Source organism: Osmia lignaria, chromosome 6 (assembly GCF_051020975.1).
Source record: "Osmia lignaria lignaria isolate PbOS001 chromosome 6, iyOsmLign1, whole genome shotgun sequence".
NCBI lineage: Eukaryota > Metazoa > Arthropoda > Insecta > Hymenoptera > Megachilidae > Osmia > Osmia lignaria.
In genome coordinates, this window is record NC_135037.1 from 3,987,857 (window position 1) to 4,004,432 (window position 16,576).

A 16,576-nucleotide genomic window follows, 5' to 3' on the forward strand; every position below is an offset into this window, starting at 1 on the left:
CATCCATTGATAAGTGATTATTGTTTATTTCCTGATAAAAGTTACGCTAAACATTTTTCTCTGTATGTTAGAAAGAAAGTTTTTTTTTAAACAATCCAGAACTTGGTAAATTCTTTTAATAAATACATACATTTATTGCCAATATAAAATTATCTTTACTTTCATAGAGATTTTTCTACTATTAAGTTGGTTCGGTTCTAAATTATATTGCATGCTCCAATCAGAATGCTTTACACTGCAGCGTTTTACGAAATCGATTAGTTGAGAGTTGTATCTAGCGATATTTCATTGAACAAAAGAAAGTCGATAGCATCGTTACGAGAGCTAGTCGATAACCGATCGTGCATCGTTCTTTTCGAAACGAGAAATTGAAGTTCGATATCTGTAAAATAATTCGTCAAACGCTACTTTGAGATATCGGAATTTTCGCGGTAAATTTGTTATTCTATTATAACAAGAGGAGAAGATAGATTAATAAAAAAGAGTTATATATTCTTTAAAAACAGTTGAATTTTAAATTATGCAACGAAAATCCTCCATTTTGACGAAAAATAAGTCGTGTTAAGGATTAAAAATATGAGAAATACTATGCATATATACATTTTAATACTTAAAAGATAAGACGTGCCGGTATTTATGTATTTTAATTTGTAATTATGGAAAGTAAATCAATAATATTACCTAACAATGGAAAATCTGCTACAACAGATGATTCTAAAAGTGAGATGCAAATGATACTTGCCAAAATGATGGAAGAAAAACATACATATACTTATAAGAAACTAGTAGTACCTATGTCAATGAGAAGTATTTATTGGAAATTCTTTGGATTTCCAGCTACTGAAGATGGTGATATTCTTACTAAAGTCAAAATTGTATGTGTACTGTGTAAAACTCAGATTGCATATAATCGTAATACTAGTAATTTACGTATGCATTTGCAAAATAAACATGCTCAAGAACTTTTAGAATTAGAAGCTACTAATCCTCCTCGCAGACAGGTACTTTCTCAAGAGACAAAAGAGAGAAGAGCTCAAAAAAAATTATTAAAGGCAGGATTAACTTCTGCACAACATATTTATACCACTAATGCTGATGGTACTGTTCAAATAGATGGAGATATTCAGTTTGTAACTGATCCAAACATAACTTTATCTAATATTGAAGATGATATTACAATTGGTCAACCATTAAGAGTTATGATTAAAAGTGGTTCCAATATTGCAAACAATAGTCAGAATGTGGCCTTTCTTATGCCAGAAGATAATTCCATTAATCAATCAAGTATAGATGGCAAAACTGTGTCAGATGCTATAGCAGAATTTATCATAATGGATTTACAGTTACCAGAAGTGGTAGAGGGTAGAGGTTTTCAAAGACTAGTCGCTACATTACGCTCACCTTGTGAAATCCCTAGTAAAAATAAATTAGAAGAAGAAATAATACCAAAGATTTATGATGCCTTTCGTGAATCAGTGACCACAACTTTGTCTTGTATTAATAGCGAAGTAGGTTTAACAGTTGAAGAGTGGAGATCAAATTCTGATGAGAGATTTGTTACTATTTCTGTGTATTATCAAAATGTTGGTGAACCAGTTTTAGAATGTAAAGTACTAAGTACAATTCATGCACCTTTAGATTGGGAAGAGTCTCAATGGGGTAATACAATAGATTCTTTGTTACTTGATTGGGACTTGAAAATAGAAAAAATAACTGCAGTAGTAGTAGCCACGTCCAGATCAGAATTATTAACTGCTTTAACAAGCAGAGGATTAACATTGGTTCCTTGTTTATTGTATACTCTGCAAGTATGTGCTCAGGCTTGTTTTGAAAATCCAGAAGTTGCTACCATATTATCAAAATGCAGAGCAGTTATTGGAGCCATTATAAGTCATCCAGCTGCATCAGCAGCTTTGGCTATGCAAGAACAATTACTGGAGGTAAATGGAAAATCATAATATAAATGACCACTTACAGAATTATGAATTCATTAAAAAATTTATTTAATATTATTGCAGTTGGAGGAAAACACTATGTTGATAGATTATCCACCTGTATGGACATCAACATATAACATGCTTGAACAAATAGTCCTGCGTCATAATATTGTAACATCAATTTTAGAGAGCATGGAAGGTGTGGATCAGGAAGTAGTTGATCTAACAAATGAACAGTGGAAAATTGTGGAAGATCTCGTAAATGTTCTAGAGCCATTCAAGGTTACAATTATGACCCTTAGCGAAGAGAAGATGCCTTTAATATCATTATTAAAACCATTGCTTTGGCAATTGGTGTCTTCTCATCTAAAAGTTAAGGAAACTGATAGCGATATAGCTAAATCGTTTAAAGAGTCTTTATCTGATATGCTTTGTGATAGATATGCAGATTATAATGTTACTCTTTTACTTCAAATTGCAACTACTCTTGATCCAAGGTAATTATAAATTATGAGTAATTATAGAAATATAAATGCATATAAGTATAATTTACATTGTATATTGTGTATTAGGTTCAAACAACTACCATATGCCACAGAGGAAGATAAAAACTTAGTTGCAGCTCCTATAAAAGAGATGTTGACTAAATTAATACAAGAAGAATCTGGTGATACTGGTAACATTAAAGTTGAAGAAGAACCTCCAAATAAAAAGAGTCGTTTATCAGGTTGGTATTATAAATTGTCTAATGATTTTTATCTTTCTTATTAACAAAAGTAGAATATATTATAATTACATGTAGGTATGGAACTTTTACTTGGAGGTTTATGTTCAATGAAAAGTGGAATGCCCGCAGAAGAAAAAGCTGATCTTGAACTTGTACAGTATCATTCTGAATCTACTGCACCACTTGATTATTGTCCTCTTCAGTGGTGGGCTAAAATTTCTGCAAAATGTCCGAACTTGGGCAAGTTGGCTTGTAGATATAATTGTGTACCTGCATGTTGTGCACCACCCTCAAGAATACCGGCAGAAATACAAGTTTTATATGATACGAGACGAGCTGCTTTACCGCCTCATTTGATAGACAAGCTACTCTTTCTTCATGGTAATCATACTGTTTAAAAACATTACATTTTAGTAATATTTATTTAAAGGTATTATTTTTTCTAATATATGAAACAATCTTTGAAAGGAGATTTATTTCTTCAAATTAAAAATGATACTTTTATTACATTTAAAAGAGATAATAAGCCCAGCCAATTATTGATTTGAAATAATTTTTTTTTAACATAGTATTAAAATATTTGTTAAACAGTTAAAATCATCTTATTTTATTGTTTAATTATGTTGATGTTAAAATTTTTAACAGAATTTTGGACATCAAAACTGCTGTACAGAAATATAAAAAGGCTAAAGCATAATAACAGTTAAATCAATAAAAGAACATGTTATTTATAAAGAATGATGAGGGATAATAGTTTTGCATTTTCAAAACGTGTGATGTATTAAAATGTATAAAAACTTTTACATATTATATTTTTTTATAAAATAACGAAAATAAAATTTCAATACAATAGACATTACATAGGTATTGTAAATAATTTCAATAGAATTTCTTTTTTACTTGCTCTTTAAGACTTATAAAAAAAGTAATTTACTGCAAATGGTGCTTTATTACGACGGCACGTAAACTTCATTTTTCTGCATTAAATGGTTCCCATAAACTTGACTTGTTTATGGTAATTCTTTTAGCAATGGATAAATTATTAGATTAAAAAATATATTCTTGTGATATTAACTTATATTTTAAAATGTTAAAAGTAGTACAAACTGCATTGTTTATATCATAAGTAACAAAATATGTACCATAAATTGCTGCTTGTTCTCATTCATATAATGATTGATACTTTAATGTTTAAATGTAGTTTTGTATGTAATGTAAATTACATATGTATATTTAAAATTGTACAAAATTTTACATTTTATTTTCATAACATATAAATACAATTGTAAAAAAAAATACTTTTTATACTGTATATAAAATGAATTATTTCAAAAATACATTAAACTGTAATTATTTTTAAATAATCTAGATTAGAATATAAAATTTATATATTTACATCATTAAAATTTTTTATGTTAAATATCATTGTAACATTATTATAAACAAGATAAAAAAAAATGTACATAAAATTATAAGAGGCATGTACTGTCATCATTTTGCATTTCTGACAATCATTGTAATTTATTCTAAAAGATTAACTATGAAAGACTAAATTGATTTTGAACCCATGTAGAACTTTCATAGAATCTTGGATCTGCAATTCTGAGGGATGTTCTTTTATAAAAGTAGTAATATAAAACTGCAACTTTAATATACAGAAATGTGAAAATAAGAACATTAAAAATTATGTATATAATATTTAATTTTGAATATACCTCCTCTGTGTAATGAATAAAGAACATGGAATTCTTTGGTCCAATGGTATTTGAAGGATGATGACCAATGCACTTTAATATCCCATATATGTAGACTAATACTTAATATCATGTATATAATACATAATATTAATGTTATACGAAATTTTGTATACAATAATTGTATTAATCCTATCTGCATAACAAAAAAAAATACAATTAGTCTTTGATATGTAATAAACTAATACCTTGGAGAATACTGTGTTATTAAAAAATCACATATTATATTTTGACTATTATTATTTAAATAATTACCTGAAAAATGTAGGTGGAAAAGAAATTAACTAGTAAAATTGTAAGAGTTACAATAAGACAAATATCTTGAACCCTAAAAAATTAAAATTAAAATAAAATTATGATCAATATGTTGAAAAAAAAAACAATAACGTTCATATGTACATGTAAAGAATTAATAAATTAATTGGATTTTGTCGAGAGAAATTAGCAAACGAATTAACGAAGATATCGAACAGTAGTATTAAATACTGCACAATTATAGTCACCGAATATTTTTTACTATTTAATGTATTCATTTATCACGGAAAACTATTCATTTATCAGTAACAAATTCTTATTCAAAAAACTATAGTTTCATCCTACGCTTGTATTTTAATGGTTACTATGCCAACATTAAATATGTATAGGGCGTACAAGTTTGTAACAGTGTGTAATTATTAGCATGTCAAAAAATAAATAGAAACTTTTAGTACATATTACATATGTTTTAAGTATATACACAGAAATATATATTTTTATGTTTTTTAAAATCTGTATAGCTAGAGAAGGATAATATTAATTTATTTCAGTTTGTGTTAAAACATCTTTATCCCATAACAATGTAAAATGAATTTCAAAAATTTATTTAATTTGTTACAGAACATCAATTTAAACAATACCATTGTTTTTTTTATACATTAGTACAAAGTACGTTTGTATTAGTAATGTATCACTTGTTATACAAAAGTAAGTTCCGCATTATATATTTTAAAATGTATTGAACTGTATTCGTACATTAATTCAGATATATATTTCCTATTCAGAACAGTTGATAAAATGAAAATGAATATCTAATATTGTATAAATTTCCAGATAAACAAAAACATATTTTCATCAAGGTTAGGTTTACCATTCAAAGATAGTGTGAAAAATGAATGGAACAAATGTATTATAATTGAGAGGAGTTGATGATTTTAACTACCATGGTTAAAAATGGAAATCGCAAATAATAAACATCTACATACACGACAAATAATTGGTATTTTTCCTGTATTGGAATTGGATATTGATGATGTAGATGTTCCTTTAAAAAATCCAAATATATCCTATTTGGATATATTTTTTCTGGTGTCTTCAATAATTATGCATGTTTTAGACATGGCAATTGACATAAATCTTGCTATTAGATATTTATTAGCAAACAAAATAACATATTTTGTATGGACAACTGTTTTTATTTTTTTACCTTCATTCATAAATGTCATAATCAGCAGAAAAATGCAACGACAAGATAATAATGTAATTACATACTCATTTCATTTACATGTTTCATTTTAATCACACTAAAAGCAATTTGCTTTTTTTTATAGAGAAATACAGAATCAGATCAATCAGAATTCAAATGTGTACATAAAATGCTTTCAAAAAAATTATATTGTATTGTAGTTATAGCATTTCAATTAGCACCAGTACTGCGTTACTATCAAACTTTGAAATATGCTATCAAAGCATACAAGTTTAAAAAACAAGAAAATCGAAATGCTCAAAAGAAATATTATCTGAAAATGCTCAAGGAGGATCAAGATGTTGCATTGTTAAGGGTGTTTGAATGTTTTCTTGAAGCAGCACCTCAACAAATTTTACAGTTAACTATATTATTGAAACACTATCATAACAGTATTAATTTTGAGTGTACATATATTTTTATATAACCATTATGACATTACATGTATATCAGACTGAAATTTATATTTGTATTTATTATAGTTATTCATCAAGTAGCTAGTATCCTAAGTTCACTTGGAAGTATGGGATGGGCAATGGCTAGTTATCATCGTAGCATTAGATTGGTTCAACAAGATAAGTTAAATATTGGTGTTACAGGAACAGTTTTGCAATTTTTATGGCACTTTTGTACAACAGGTATGTAAGCTATGATTGTTTAAGAGAATTAGCTTCTAAAATTTCAACTAAATTTTCAGTTTCAAGAATATTATCTTTAAGTGTTGTTGCAAGTATATGGCCACTATACACTGCCATTGGTTGTATTTGTCACTGGATAGGTATGACTGCATGGATCATTATTGATTCTCATGGTATGTTAGAATTCTGTAGAAATCACAATCATGCTCCACATTATACTCCAAAAATTAAGGAACGTATCAATTCAATATTATTTTCCTTAGTAATTGGTATAGTTCACATATTTATATATTTAAATGCTGTAGATGGTAGTACATTTCTCAAACATGTGTTTTTTTATATAGTATGTTTTCTTGAAAATATAACAGCAACTGTATTCTGGATATATACATCATCAAATGAAGTTAAAAATTCTTGGTACTTCAATGTACTTACTATTCTTTGTATTATACCTTTTCTGTTAGGTATAACAGCTATGACCGTTTATTACAGTGCTTTCCATCCCTCCTTAAAACATCAAAACTCTGTAAACACGTAATTTTTATTAAAAAAATACTAGTCCATCTAGTAAACATTTTTATTCATAGACTCGTGAACAAAATTTAGTTGATTTGTATATTTATTTATGTAGGATTTGTAATTAAGTGATGTCTATTTATACTAATTACTTTGACTATATTTCTGATATTATATTTAATTTTGTACCTGGTATATGTTATTCTTGTGTACACTAATAATTATTATAACAGATTTGCAATTAGATAAACGAATATAGTGGTCGTTATATATTCAAGAAAATATACATTAAATATTTTAATATTTAAGATTTCACTCTTGAGACTGAGAAAATTACATGACCACATATTATAATAATCGCGTGTGCGATACGATTTTTATTGTATTTTCTTAATAATTATATTACAAAATTTTTATATTTTTACACGAGTCCTGAAGAATTAGAAGTATGTAAAAATCAAATAAGAAACAAAAATTGTAACACTGATTAGTATACTTCTATAAAGCTAACTATTACAAATATATTTTTTAAAATTTAATGTATTTTACATACTTTTGTATTAAATAAAATTAATCATTTCTATAATAAATATATTATTTTCTTCACATGAATGAAGGTTTTATATGATTTTAAGTATTTTAAATTAATAAGATAACATCTGTTGTTTTATTTTAATGAAAATTTATTAAAAAATAACAGCATGAAGTACTAATTACATAACACATAAACACTGTAACTGTGTTAATAATAAATAAAATTTTTTCAAAAGATCTAGGTAATAAAAATTTCCATTTAAAGCAGTCATTCTGTAATATTTGAAGTTATCTTACTATGCAGTGCAATATTATTTGATAATAATTATAAAGTACATTCTTTAATTTTGTTTGAAAATCAACATTTTATATGATACTTGCATAGTGTAATTAACATTGCAACAGAATATGTCACGTGAAATAATATATTAGTGATTTATAAACCATGTATCCTTGTATGTAGTACTTTTTCTTTTGGATATCAGTCAACTGGATTTTGTATTACAATGAGTATAAATTCTTTGTCTGGAGCAACCATAATTTCATGTTTTTTGCTTCGAATACGTAAAAATGTAAGATCATTTGTTGGATCCAAATCTCTTACCACAGATCTTGCTTTATCTGACAACTGACTTATCAATCCTGCATACTGAACTGTTGTAGTATTGTCCAATGTAGATTTGATTGGAATACCTGAATAGAGCTTCGTTAAATTTTATCTACCAATCACATAAAAACTATAGATTAAAACACAACACACCTTCTGCATTGACTACAATTGTTCCAACTACTCCTTTATGTGACTGAATACGTTTCATGGTTTCCTCGACTTCTTGTGCCTTAAAAATGGTACATTAATCCAAAACATTCAATACAGTTTACAAATTGAATTTACGATTTGTCGCAAACTTACCATTTTTTAAATCTGCTATCTTATATTGATTTAAGTGTAATATTAATTATAAAATTGATAATTAGAATTTAGAGTGAATTTAACATTTAAAAATATCGGTTAAATTCAGCCAACTAATAGCTGTTTGTGTATTTTGTACTAATCTGAATTAAAGGAAGCAAAAAGTGACATCAATATTTTGGGGTTAATGCTGCCTAGATACACAAAACCATGGAAAAGATGTAAGATAGACACATGCAATGCATTTTCTTGTATCTTTTTCATATCACATCCTGCTATACCAACAGCACAAGTTAACTTCAATTACTTTGGAAAATAAATCATTTTAGAAAAGCAATAAATTAATTAAAGAATCGGAGAGTATTTGTAACTGTTATTATTGTCTAACGTTCAATAACTATTTGATAAAAATCAAATTTATATTAAAACACAATAATCACTTCTTAGTATTGTATAAAAATTATATAATTCAAACAAATTTACTGGATATCCGTGTATAAAAGTTCTAAAAATAATAAGTTTCAATAGATATAACAATAATTTAATTAACAAACAATTGTAAAATTATAAATAGTAATTAAATAATTTTTAATGGAATAATTAAACAAAATTTTGCAATATACCCACGCGGAAATGTAAAGAAATAAACAATTTAAATAGATATAACAATAATTTGAATAATAAACAATTGTAAAATATAAAATAATAATTAAACAAATATTAACAAATATCAGATAGAAATAGTTAAATCTGCGGAACCGGTGAAGCGGAACGTCATGCTTGATTGCGCGCGCCGCGCGCCGGTTCAAGCGCGACCAGTAGAGAGGTCACATCTAATCAGTCTTATCGCGACCGCCGAAGGATATGGGTCGAGCTGTCAAACATATACCGGTACGGGTTGACACTATGGATATTCGTGCATGGATTTATCAGTGTGTTACCACAAGTGTTACTGTGTGTGCCTATGGTGTTTCCTATAGTGTTTCCCATGTTTTAGAATATTTATACGGATATATTAGTGCGACTTATGGTGTGGTCACCCATGTGTTCTGACAATTTTATACAAGTGCATTACATAGTGTGCTGTGTGGTGTGGTACCCCAAGTACCTGCATGTGCTTTATTGTGTTTTATGGTGTGGTTTCCTTTGTGCTTTGGCATATATTTACGGATTTATTAGTGGGTTTTATGGAGTGGTACCCTATGTGTTTTGGCATATTTATACGGATTTATTAGTGGGTTTTATGGAGTAGTACCCTTTGTGTTTTGGCATATTTATACGGTTTTATTAGTAGGTTTTATGGATTGGTACCCTATGTGTTTTACTATAATTTTGCAAATATTTTATAGTGTTCTATGGTTTTGATCTTCAAGTGTTTTGGGATGTATTTGCATGTGTTTTACCGTGTTTTATGGTGTAGTTATTCCTATATAGTTCTGCATGCATATTTTTGAATTATCCTATGTATTAGCATAATAACTACAACAAATTGAGAGAAAACATATATCGTTCAAGACTCGTGATTTTTATGCTTTCAGATGAGTGCTTTGGCCAGTGGGGATACCGTTTCTTTGACGAGCCAACAGACGAGCTATGGGTCAATCTAACAATAAGATGCGTGGCGAGTGCAGTGGTGCAAGTCAACGATCGGTGAGTCGCATGCTTTAAGGTTCCTCTGGTTCCCATCATGTCGTAGGACGAATGGTCCGTAGCGACACGGGAATTGGTTGTAATTTTTATTTTTTGAGCGAGCATAGTGACCCACGAATATCACTGTATCATTTTATACAATGATAATCGTGCAAATTGCTTTTTTGTGTATTTTACGCCTTAGCTCAGGATAGGGTATTCTTGTACATATTTACATATATAGATTTCGAGTTTAAAAATGTAGAGAAGTCGGATGACCCTCCGACTTCACAGTACACTTTCTTTTTTATATGTACAAGAATTTATTTCGCGATGAGCGGATTTCAATATCAAAGTAATAAGCATGAATACTATTAATTATTATAACTACTTACTTTGATAACGAAATCGCTCTTGAAATTGAAACGTTTTTCCGATTTTACTCGTGAAATTGGCATCAGTTTAGTATATGGGCTGGCCCCCAGGGGGGTCAGTATTTGCTCTTCAAGCATTGTATAAAGTTCCCCTTTCGTACTTGAAATTCATTCTGTCACGTTCACGGTTCTCGAACCTAAACACTCATCATTCACATAATCATTTATCCACCCGCATACCCTTGTGTAGTGAAATATTACCCCGTTAGGATTTTCAAGTTAAAGTAGTGTTGCGAAAAATTTTAAACGCGGGAATAAATATTACCCCGTTAGGATTTTCATGTTTAAGTAGTGTTGCGAAAAATTTTAAACGAGAGAGTAAATATTACCCCGTTAGAATTTTCAAGTTTAAGTAGTGTTGCGAAAAATTTTCAACGCGAGGGTAAATATTACCCTGTTAGAATTATCAAGTTTAAGTAGTGTTGCGAAAAATTTCCGGCGCGAGAGTAAATATGACTATACACTGACTAGTATTCGGTGGGAATCCTTTTGGTTCTTATTTGATAAAATTAGTTACAAGGATTCCGCGGCATAAGACCGTGAACACCACCTCATGGGAGATAAAACCATGCATTACTAGGCCTTTGCAGGCACAGCCATAGAGTACGGAACATTTAAGTATGTTGCATCCCATACGCTAAGCTGTCTTAAAGTCCTTTTGCCTATACTATGAGCGTCCACCACTCGGACACGTTGGATGCAACGTGTTCGATGGGTGGGTAGCGCTCTTAGCGAAGGGGTGCACCCTGCCTGGGCCTAGAGCCTTAAACAGGCGGGGTGGGTGGTATGTAGCGTCGGGCGTAAGTCCAGGGGGCCTAAGAACCTCCGTTGCCAGCTGATATTAGCAGTGGACGAATGTTGAGTCATATTTGCTCAATTTTGGTTTTCAGTATTTGCTCTTGAAGCATAATTTAAAGTTCCCCTTTAGTCATGTTGCTAGATCAGGATTTTCTATTTTAATTAGTGTTGCGAAAAATTTCCAGCGCGAGAGTAACTATGACAATGCACTTACTAGTATTCGGTGGGAATCCTTTTGGTTTTTAAGCTCAATGTCTTATTTAATTAATTAAATTAGTTACAAGGATTCCGCGGCATAAGACCGTGAACACCATCTCTGGGAGATATACCCATGCATTACTAGGCCTTTCAAGGTGCAGTTTAGGATGTGGCGCCCATCCATAGGTTCCATTTAATAAACTGCAGTCCTTTTGTCTATACTATGGGCGTCCGTCAATCTGACACGTTGGATGCAACGTGTTGGACGGGCGGGTAGCGCTCTTAGCGAAGGGGTGCACCCTGTTCTAGGCGGGGTGGGTGGTATGTAGCGTCGGGCGTAAGTCCAGGGGGCCCGAAAACCTCCGTTGCCAGCTGATATTAGAAGTGCACCATTTTTGTGTCATAGTTGCTCTATTTTGCTTTTCAGTATTTGCTCTTCAAGCATTGTAGAAAGCTTTTCGTTCATACTTCAAATTCATTCTGTCACGTTCACGGTTCTCGACCCTAAACACTCATCATTCACACTCATCATTCATCAGTATAGTGAAATATTAGCCCGTTAGAGGTTTATGTACTAGCTATGTTTTTAGATCAGGATTTTCTATTTTGATTAGTGTTGCGAAAAATTTCCAACGCGAGAGTAAATATGACAATGCACTGACTAGTATTTGGTGGGAATCCTTTTGGTTTTTAAACTCAATCCAATATTTTATTTATTTAATCAAATTAGTTACAAGGATTCCGCGGCATAAGACCGTGAAACACCATCTCATGGGAGATAAACCCATGCATTACTAGGCCTTTGCAGGCGCAGCTTTAGAATACGGAACATATGAAAGTATGTTACCATATTCTAAACTGTAGTCCTTTTGTCTATACTATGGGCGTCCGTCAATCCGACACCGTTGGATGCAACGTGTTGGACGGGCGGGTAGCGCTCTTAGCGAAGGGGTGCATCCTGTCCTGGCGTTACGACGCCCAGGCGGGGTGGGTGGTATGTAGCGTCGGGCGCAAGTCCAGGGGGCCTAAGAACCTCCGTTGCCAGCTGATATTAGCAGTGCACCATGTTTGCGTCATAGTTGCTCAATTTTGCTTTTTAGTATTTGCTCTTCAAGCATTGTATGAAGTTCTCCTTTCGAACTTGAAATTCATTCTGTCACGTTCACGGTTCTCGACCCTAAACACTCATCATTCGCACTTCAGCCTCACGAACTCTATCACATAATCATTTATCCACCCGCATACCTTTGTGTAGCGAAATATTACCCTGTTAGGATTTTCAAGTTAGTGTTGCGAAAAATTTTCAACGCGAGAGTAAATATTACCCCGTTCGGATTTTCAAGTTTTAGTGTTGCGAAAAATTTTCAACGATGAAAGTAAATATTACCCCGTTAGAATTTTCAAGTTTAAGTAGTGTTGCGAAAAATTTTCAACGCGAGAGTAAATATTACTCCTTTAGAATTTTCAAGTTTAAGTAGTGTTGCGAAAAATTTCCGGCGCGACAGTAAATATGACTATACACTGACTAGTATTCGGTGGGAATCCTTTTGGTTTTTATTTGATAAAATTAGTTACATGGATTCCGCGGCATAAGACCGTGAACACCACCTCATGGGAGATAAAACCATGCATTACTAGGCCTTTGCAGGCACAGCCATAGAGTACGGAACATTTAAGTATGTTGCAACCCATACGCTAAGCTGTCTTAAAGTCCTTTTGCCTATACTATTAGCGTCCACCACTCGGACACGTTGGATGCAACGTGTTCGATGGGTGGGTAGCGCTCTTAGCGAAGGGGTGCACCCTGCCTGGGCCTAGAGCCTTAAACAGGCGGGGTGGGTGGTATGTAGCGTCGGGCGTAAGTCCAGGGGGCCTAAGAACCTCCGTTGCCAGCTGATATTAGCAGTGGACGAATGTTGAGTCATATTTGCTCAATTTTGCTTTTCAATATTTGCTCTTCAAGCATAATTTAAAGCTCCCCTTTAGTCATGTTGCTAGATCAGGATTTTCTATTTTAATTAGTGTTGCGAAAAATTTCCAGCGCGAGAGTAACAATGACGATGCACTTACTAGTATTCGGTGGGAATCCTTTTGGTTTTGAAACTCAATGTTTTATTTAGTTAATCAAATTAGTTACAAGGATTCCGCGGCATAAGACCGTGAACACCATCTCATGGGAGATAAAACCATGCATTACTAGGCCTTTCAAGGCGCAGTTTAGAATGTGGCGCACATCCATATGTTCCATTTGATAAACTGCAGTCCTTTTGCCTATACTATGGGCGTCCGTCAATCTGACACCGTTGGATGCAACGTGTTGGACGGGCGGGTAGCGCTCTTAGCGAAGGGGTGCATCCTTTCCTAGGCGGGGTGGGTGGTATGTAGCGTCGGGCGTAAGTCCAGGGGGCCCGAAAACCTCCGTTGCCAGCTGATATTAGAAGTGCACCGTTTTTGCGTCATAGTTGCTCTATTTTGCTTTTCAGTATTTGCTCTTCAAGCATTGTAGAAAGCTTTTCGTTCATACTTCAAATTCATTCTGTCACGTTCACGGTTCTCGACCCTAAACACTCATCATTCACACTCATCATTCATCAGTATAGTGAAATATTAGCCCGTTAGATGTTTATGTACTAGTCATGTTTTTCGATCAGGATTTTCTATTTTAATTAGTGTTGCGAAAAATTTCCAACGCGAGAGTAAATATGACAATGCACTGACTAGTATTTGGTGGGAATCCTTTTGGTTTTTAAACTCAATCCAATATTTTATTTATTTAATCAAATTAGTTACAAGGATTCCGCGGCATAAGACCGTGAACACCATCTCATGGGAGACAAACCCATGCATTACTAGGCCTTTGCAGGCGCAGCTTTAGAATATGGAACATATGAAAATATGTTACCATATTCTAAACTGCAGTCCTTTTGTCTATACTATGGGCGTCCGTCAATCTGACACCGTTGGATGCAACGTGTTGGACGGGCGGGTAGCGCTCTTAGCGAAGGGGTGCACTCTGTCCTAGCGTTACGACGTCCAGGCAGGGTGGGTGGTATGTAGCGTCTGGCGTAAGTCTAGGGGGCGTGAGACCCTTCGTTGCCAGCTGATATTAGCAGTGCACCATGTTTTATGTCATAGTTGCTCAATTTTGCTTTTCTGTATTTGCTCTTCAAGTTTTATATTTGCAAAGTCGAGTCACTTTTATTAAAAATAAAACCCTCTGTGGGGGCCAGCCCATATACTAAATCGGAGCCGTGAAATTTCGCCGATATTCTTACTTTTAATAAAGTGAGAATATCATCTTTAGTTTTTGCTAATGATACGTTTTAGCTTAGGCATTTCAGCACACATGAAGAAAACTGGTAGGTGAAAATACCTTTGGCCTTGTTCATTTTTATGCCCAAAGCTCATTCGGGTACTTAGATGTACTCGCGTGGGTGGAGGGCGGTGGACAAGGTTTAGTTTTAAGTGTACATTTTGGCGACTGACAAAAGTAGTGAACCAGTAGTGAACCACGATAGAAGTTCCACATGTGTGTGTGTGTGGTTAGGATGTGGGATTTGTATCGTTTATTAACAATCTTAACTTACTATAACATTACAAAATACATATCAAGAATAAATTGAAAAATTTTTACATTAGATAATTCAATAGAATACGAAAATGAAATGTATTACTTTAGCATAATGTTCACTATTATTTGTCAGTCGATTTCAGCAAAAAGGTATGATTTTATTAGAGTGTGAAAGTTGAATTGAACTCGGGTGTCGGAGGCGTCCCGGGACGTTCTCCCTAGGTGTAGGCATTTTTGCACCCGGGTGGTTGTATGAGAACCGTGGAGTGAATTTTTGTGAGAATGATTTTTGCCCTTTTTTAAATATAGCGATAGGCAGGCAGGTAGCTTACTTCTGGTGTGATTGAGTTTAGTTTATAAGTAGGCAGGGCCAGAGCAAGCTTTCATGTTTCTCTTCGTATTCTCCTCTAATACGTGAGAAGCTTGTATCTGGGGTTGGAAATTAAAAAATCAAGGGGAAAAATGAAAATGCAAATTAATTAGTTGATTAATTAATTAATTTAGCATTCTCTCTTGATTTTTTCAAGGCCAAGCCTTATTAGTTTGTAAGTCGTAGTCGTGGTACTAGACCCGATTACAAAAATGAAGTATTAAAGTGAAAGTGCAGTGAAGTGAAGTGAAATTAAAAGGTGTTTTGTGTTTGGACATTTGCAAAAATTGTGCAGGTATGCGAGTAGCGATTCAAGAGATCGTTGCTCGTTTACGTGTTACGTTTTTACAAATGTCTGAGCAAACGTAAAATTTTCGCGAGTGATTTTTGTGAGGCTATTGCCGAAGAAAGAAGAGGCTATATGCTGAAGAGCCCCGGCAAAATTTGCCCAGAAGAGGGGAACTACTAATGGCTCTCCATCTTCGGATGGACAGTCACTCTGTCACTATGCTCGCTAATTTGTTTCTTCATTTTTTGTGTTTTTCCTTGAACGGTATGAATAATACCGTCCAGGACGTATTGAACTCGACATTTTACGAGTTCAATACCCAGCTCGTTGAATGGTCAACTCGCGATTTTGTTTCCCCTATTTCTTTTTCGTTTATTACTTTATTGAAATAAATTATTCTTTTCTTATTGATTTGCACATTAATTATATTTCATGTCCTTATTTTAATTATGTTCTATTTATTTAACACATACTCTGAGATTGTAATGGTAATTATATTTTCTGTTGTCGGCATTTTTCATTTCAATTGTAATCGAAATTATGATGTTAATTATATTTTCTATTTCAGCATTTTATTGTTGAATTATTTTTTAATTGTTACTGAAATTATGATGTTAATTATATTTTCTATTTCAGCATTTTATTGTTGAATTGTTATTTTGTTAATTGTTACAGAAATTATGATGTTAATTATATTTTCTATTTCAGCATTTTATTGTTGAATTGTTATTTTTTCAATTGTTTCTGATATTAGGGTGTTAATTTTA

General features: G+C 32.4%; 4 protein-coding genes across 4 annotated transcripts; 2 read left to right on the plus strand and 2 right to left on the minus strand.

The window, feature by feature from the left end:
• Positions 1-274: 274 nt before the first annotated feature.
• Positions 275-3,819, plus strand: LOC117601624 (E3 SUMO-protein ligase ZBED1). The gene is made up of 5 exons (XM_034318627.2): positions 275-1,940; positions 2,019-2,434; positions 2,510-2,664; positions 2,740-3,045; positions 3,310-3,819. Exons 1-5 carry the CDS (start codon positions 657-659, stop codon positions 3,369-3,371), a joined length of 2,223 nt encoding a protein of 740 aa, XP_034174518.1. The 5' UTR covers positions 275-656; the 3' UTR covers positions 3,372-3,819.
• A 212-nt stretch (positions 3,820-4,031) lies between these two features.
• Positions 4,032-4,964, minus strand: LOC117601393 (transmembrane protein 138). The gene is made up of 4 exons (XM_034318074.2): positions 4,818-4,964; positions 4,674-4,746; positions 4,380-4,554; positions 4,032-4,309 (listed from the first exon to the last, which is right to left on the minus strand). Exons 1-4 carry the CDS (start codon positions 4,949-4,951, stop codon positions 4,203-4,205), a joined length of 489 nt encoding a protein of 162 aa, XP_034173965.1. The 5' UTR covers positions 4,952-4,964; the 3' UTR covers positions 4,032-4,202.
• A 98-nt stretch (positions 4,965-5,062) lies between these two features.
• LOC117601392 (XK-related protein 6) lies at positions 5,063-7,585 on the plus strand. The gene is made up of 6 exons (XM_034318073.2): positions 5,063-5,081; positions 5,295-5,381; positions 5,508-5,933; positions 6,005-6,326; positions 6,402-6,557; positions 6,617-7,585. The coding sequence occupies exons 3-6, from the start codon at positions 5,628-5,630 to the stop codon at positions 7,093-7,095; spliced, it is 1,263 nt and encodes a 420-aa protein (XP_034173964.1). The 5' UTR covers positions 5,063-5,081; positions 5,295-5,381; positions 5,508-5,627; the 3' UTR covers positions 7,096-7,585.
• Positions 7,586-7,830: 245 nt separating this feature from the next.
• On the minus strand, positions 7,831-8,738 carry robl (dynein light chain roadblock). Its single transcript, XM_034318075.2, has 3 exons — positions 8,521-8,738; positions 8,368-8,446; positions 7,831-8,300 (listed from the first exon to the last, which is right to left on the minus strand). Exons 1-3 carry the CDS (start codon positions 8,521-8,523, stop codon positions 8,089-8,091), a joined length of 294 nt encoding a protein of 97 aa, XP_034173966.1. The 5' UTR covers positions 8,524-8,738; the 3' UTR covers positions 7,831-8,088.
• Positions 8,739-16,576: the final 7,838 nt, after the last annotated feature.

Coding starts and splice junctions, on each gene's coding strand:
- LOC117601624 (XM_034318627.2), top strand. CDS start 657: ATGGAAAGTAAATCAATAATATTACCTAACAATGGAAAATCTGCTACA. Junction 2,435..2,509: donor GCAACTACTCTTGATCCAAG/GTAATTATAAAT, acceptor ATTGTGTATTAG/GTTCAAACAACTACCATATG. Junction 2,665..2,739: donor TAAAAAGAGTCGTTTATCAG/GTTGGTATTATA, acceptor AATTACATGTAG/GTATGGAACTTTTACTTGGA.
- LOC117601393 (XM_034318074.2), bottom strand. CDS start 4,951: ATGAATACATTAAATAGTAAAAAATATTCGGTGACTATAATTGTGCAG. Junction 4,747..4,817: donor AATTTATTAATTCTTTACAT/GTACATATGAAC, acceptor TTAATTTTTTAG/GGTTCAAGATATTTGTCTTA. Junction 4,555..4,673: donor TTTCCACCTACATTTTTCAG/GTAATTATTTAA, acceptor TTTGTTATGCAG/ATAGGATTAATACAATTATT.
- LOC117601392 (XM_034318073.2), top strand. CDS start 5,628: ATGGAAATCGCAAATAATAAACATCTACATACACGACAAATAATTGGT. Junction 5,934..6,004: donor TGCAACGACAAGATAATAAT/GTAATTACATAC, acceptor TTTTTTTTATAG/AGAAATACAGAATCAGATCA. Junction 6,327..6,401: donor TAACAGTATTAATTTTGAGT/GTACATATATTT, acceptor TATTTATTATAG/TTATTCATCAAGTAGCTAGT.
- robl (XM_034318075.2), bottom strand. Junction 8,301..8,367: donor AATTGTAGTCAATGCAGAAG/GTGTGTTGTGTT, acceptor AGCTCTATTCAG/GTATTCCAATCAAATCTACA.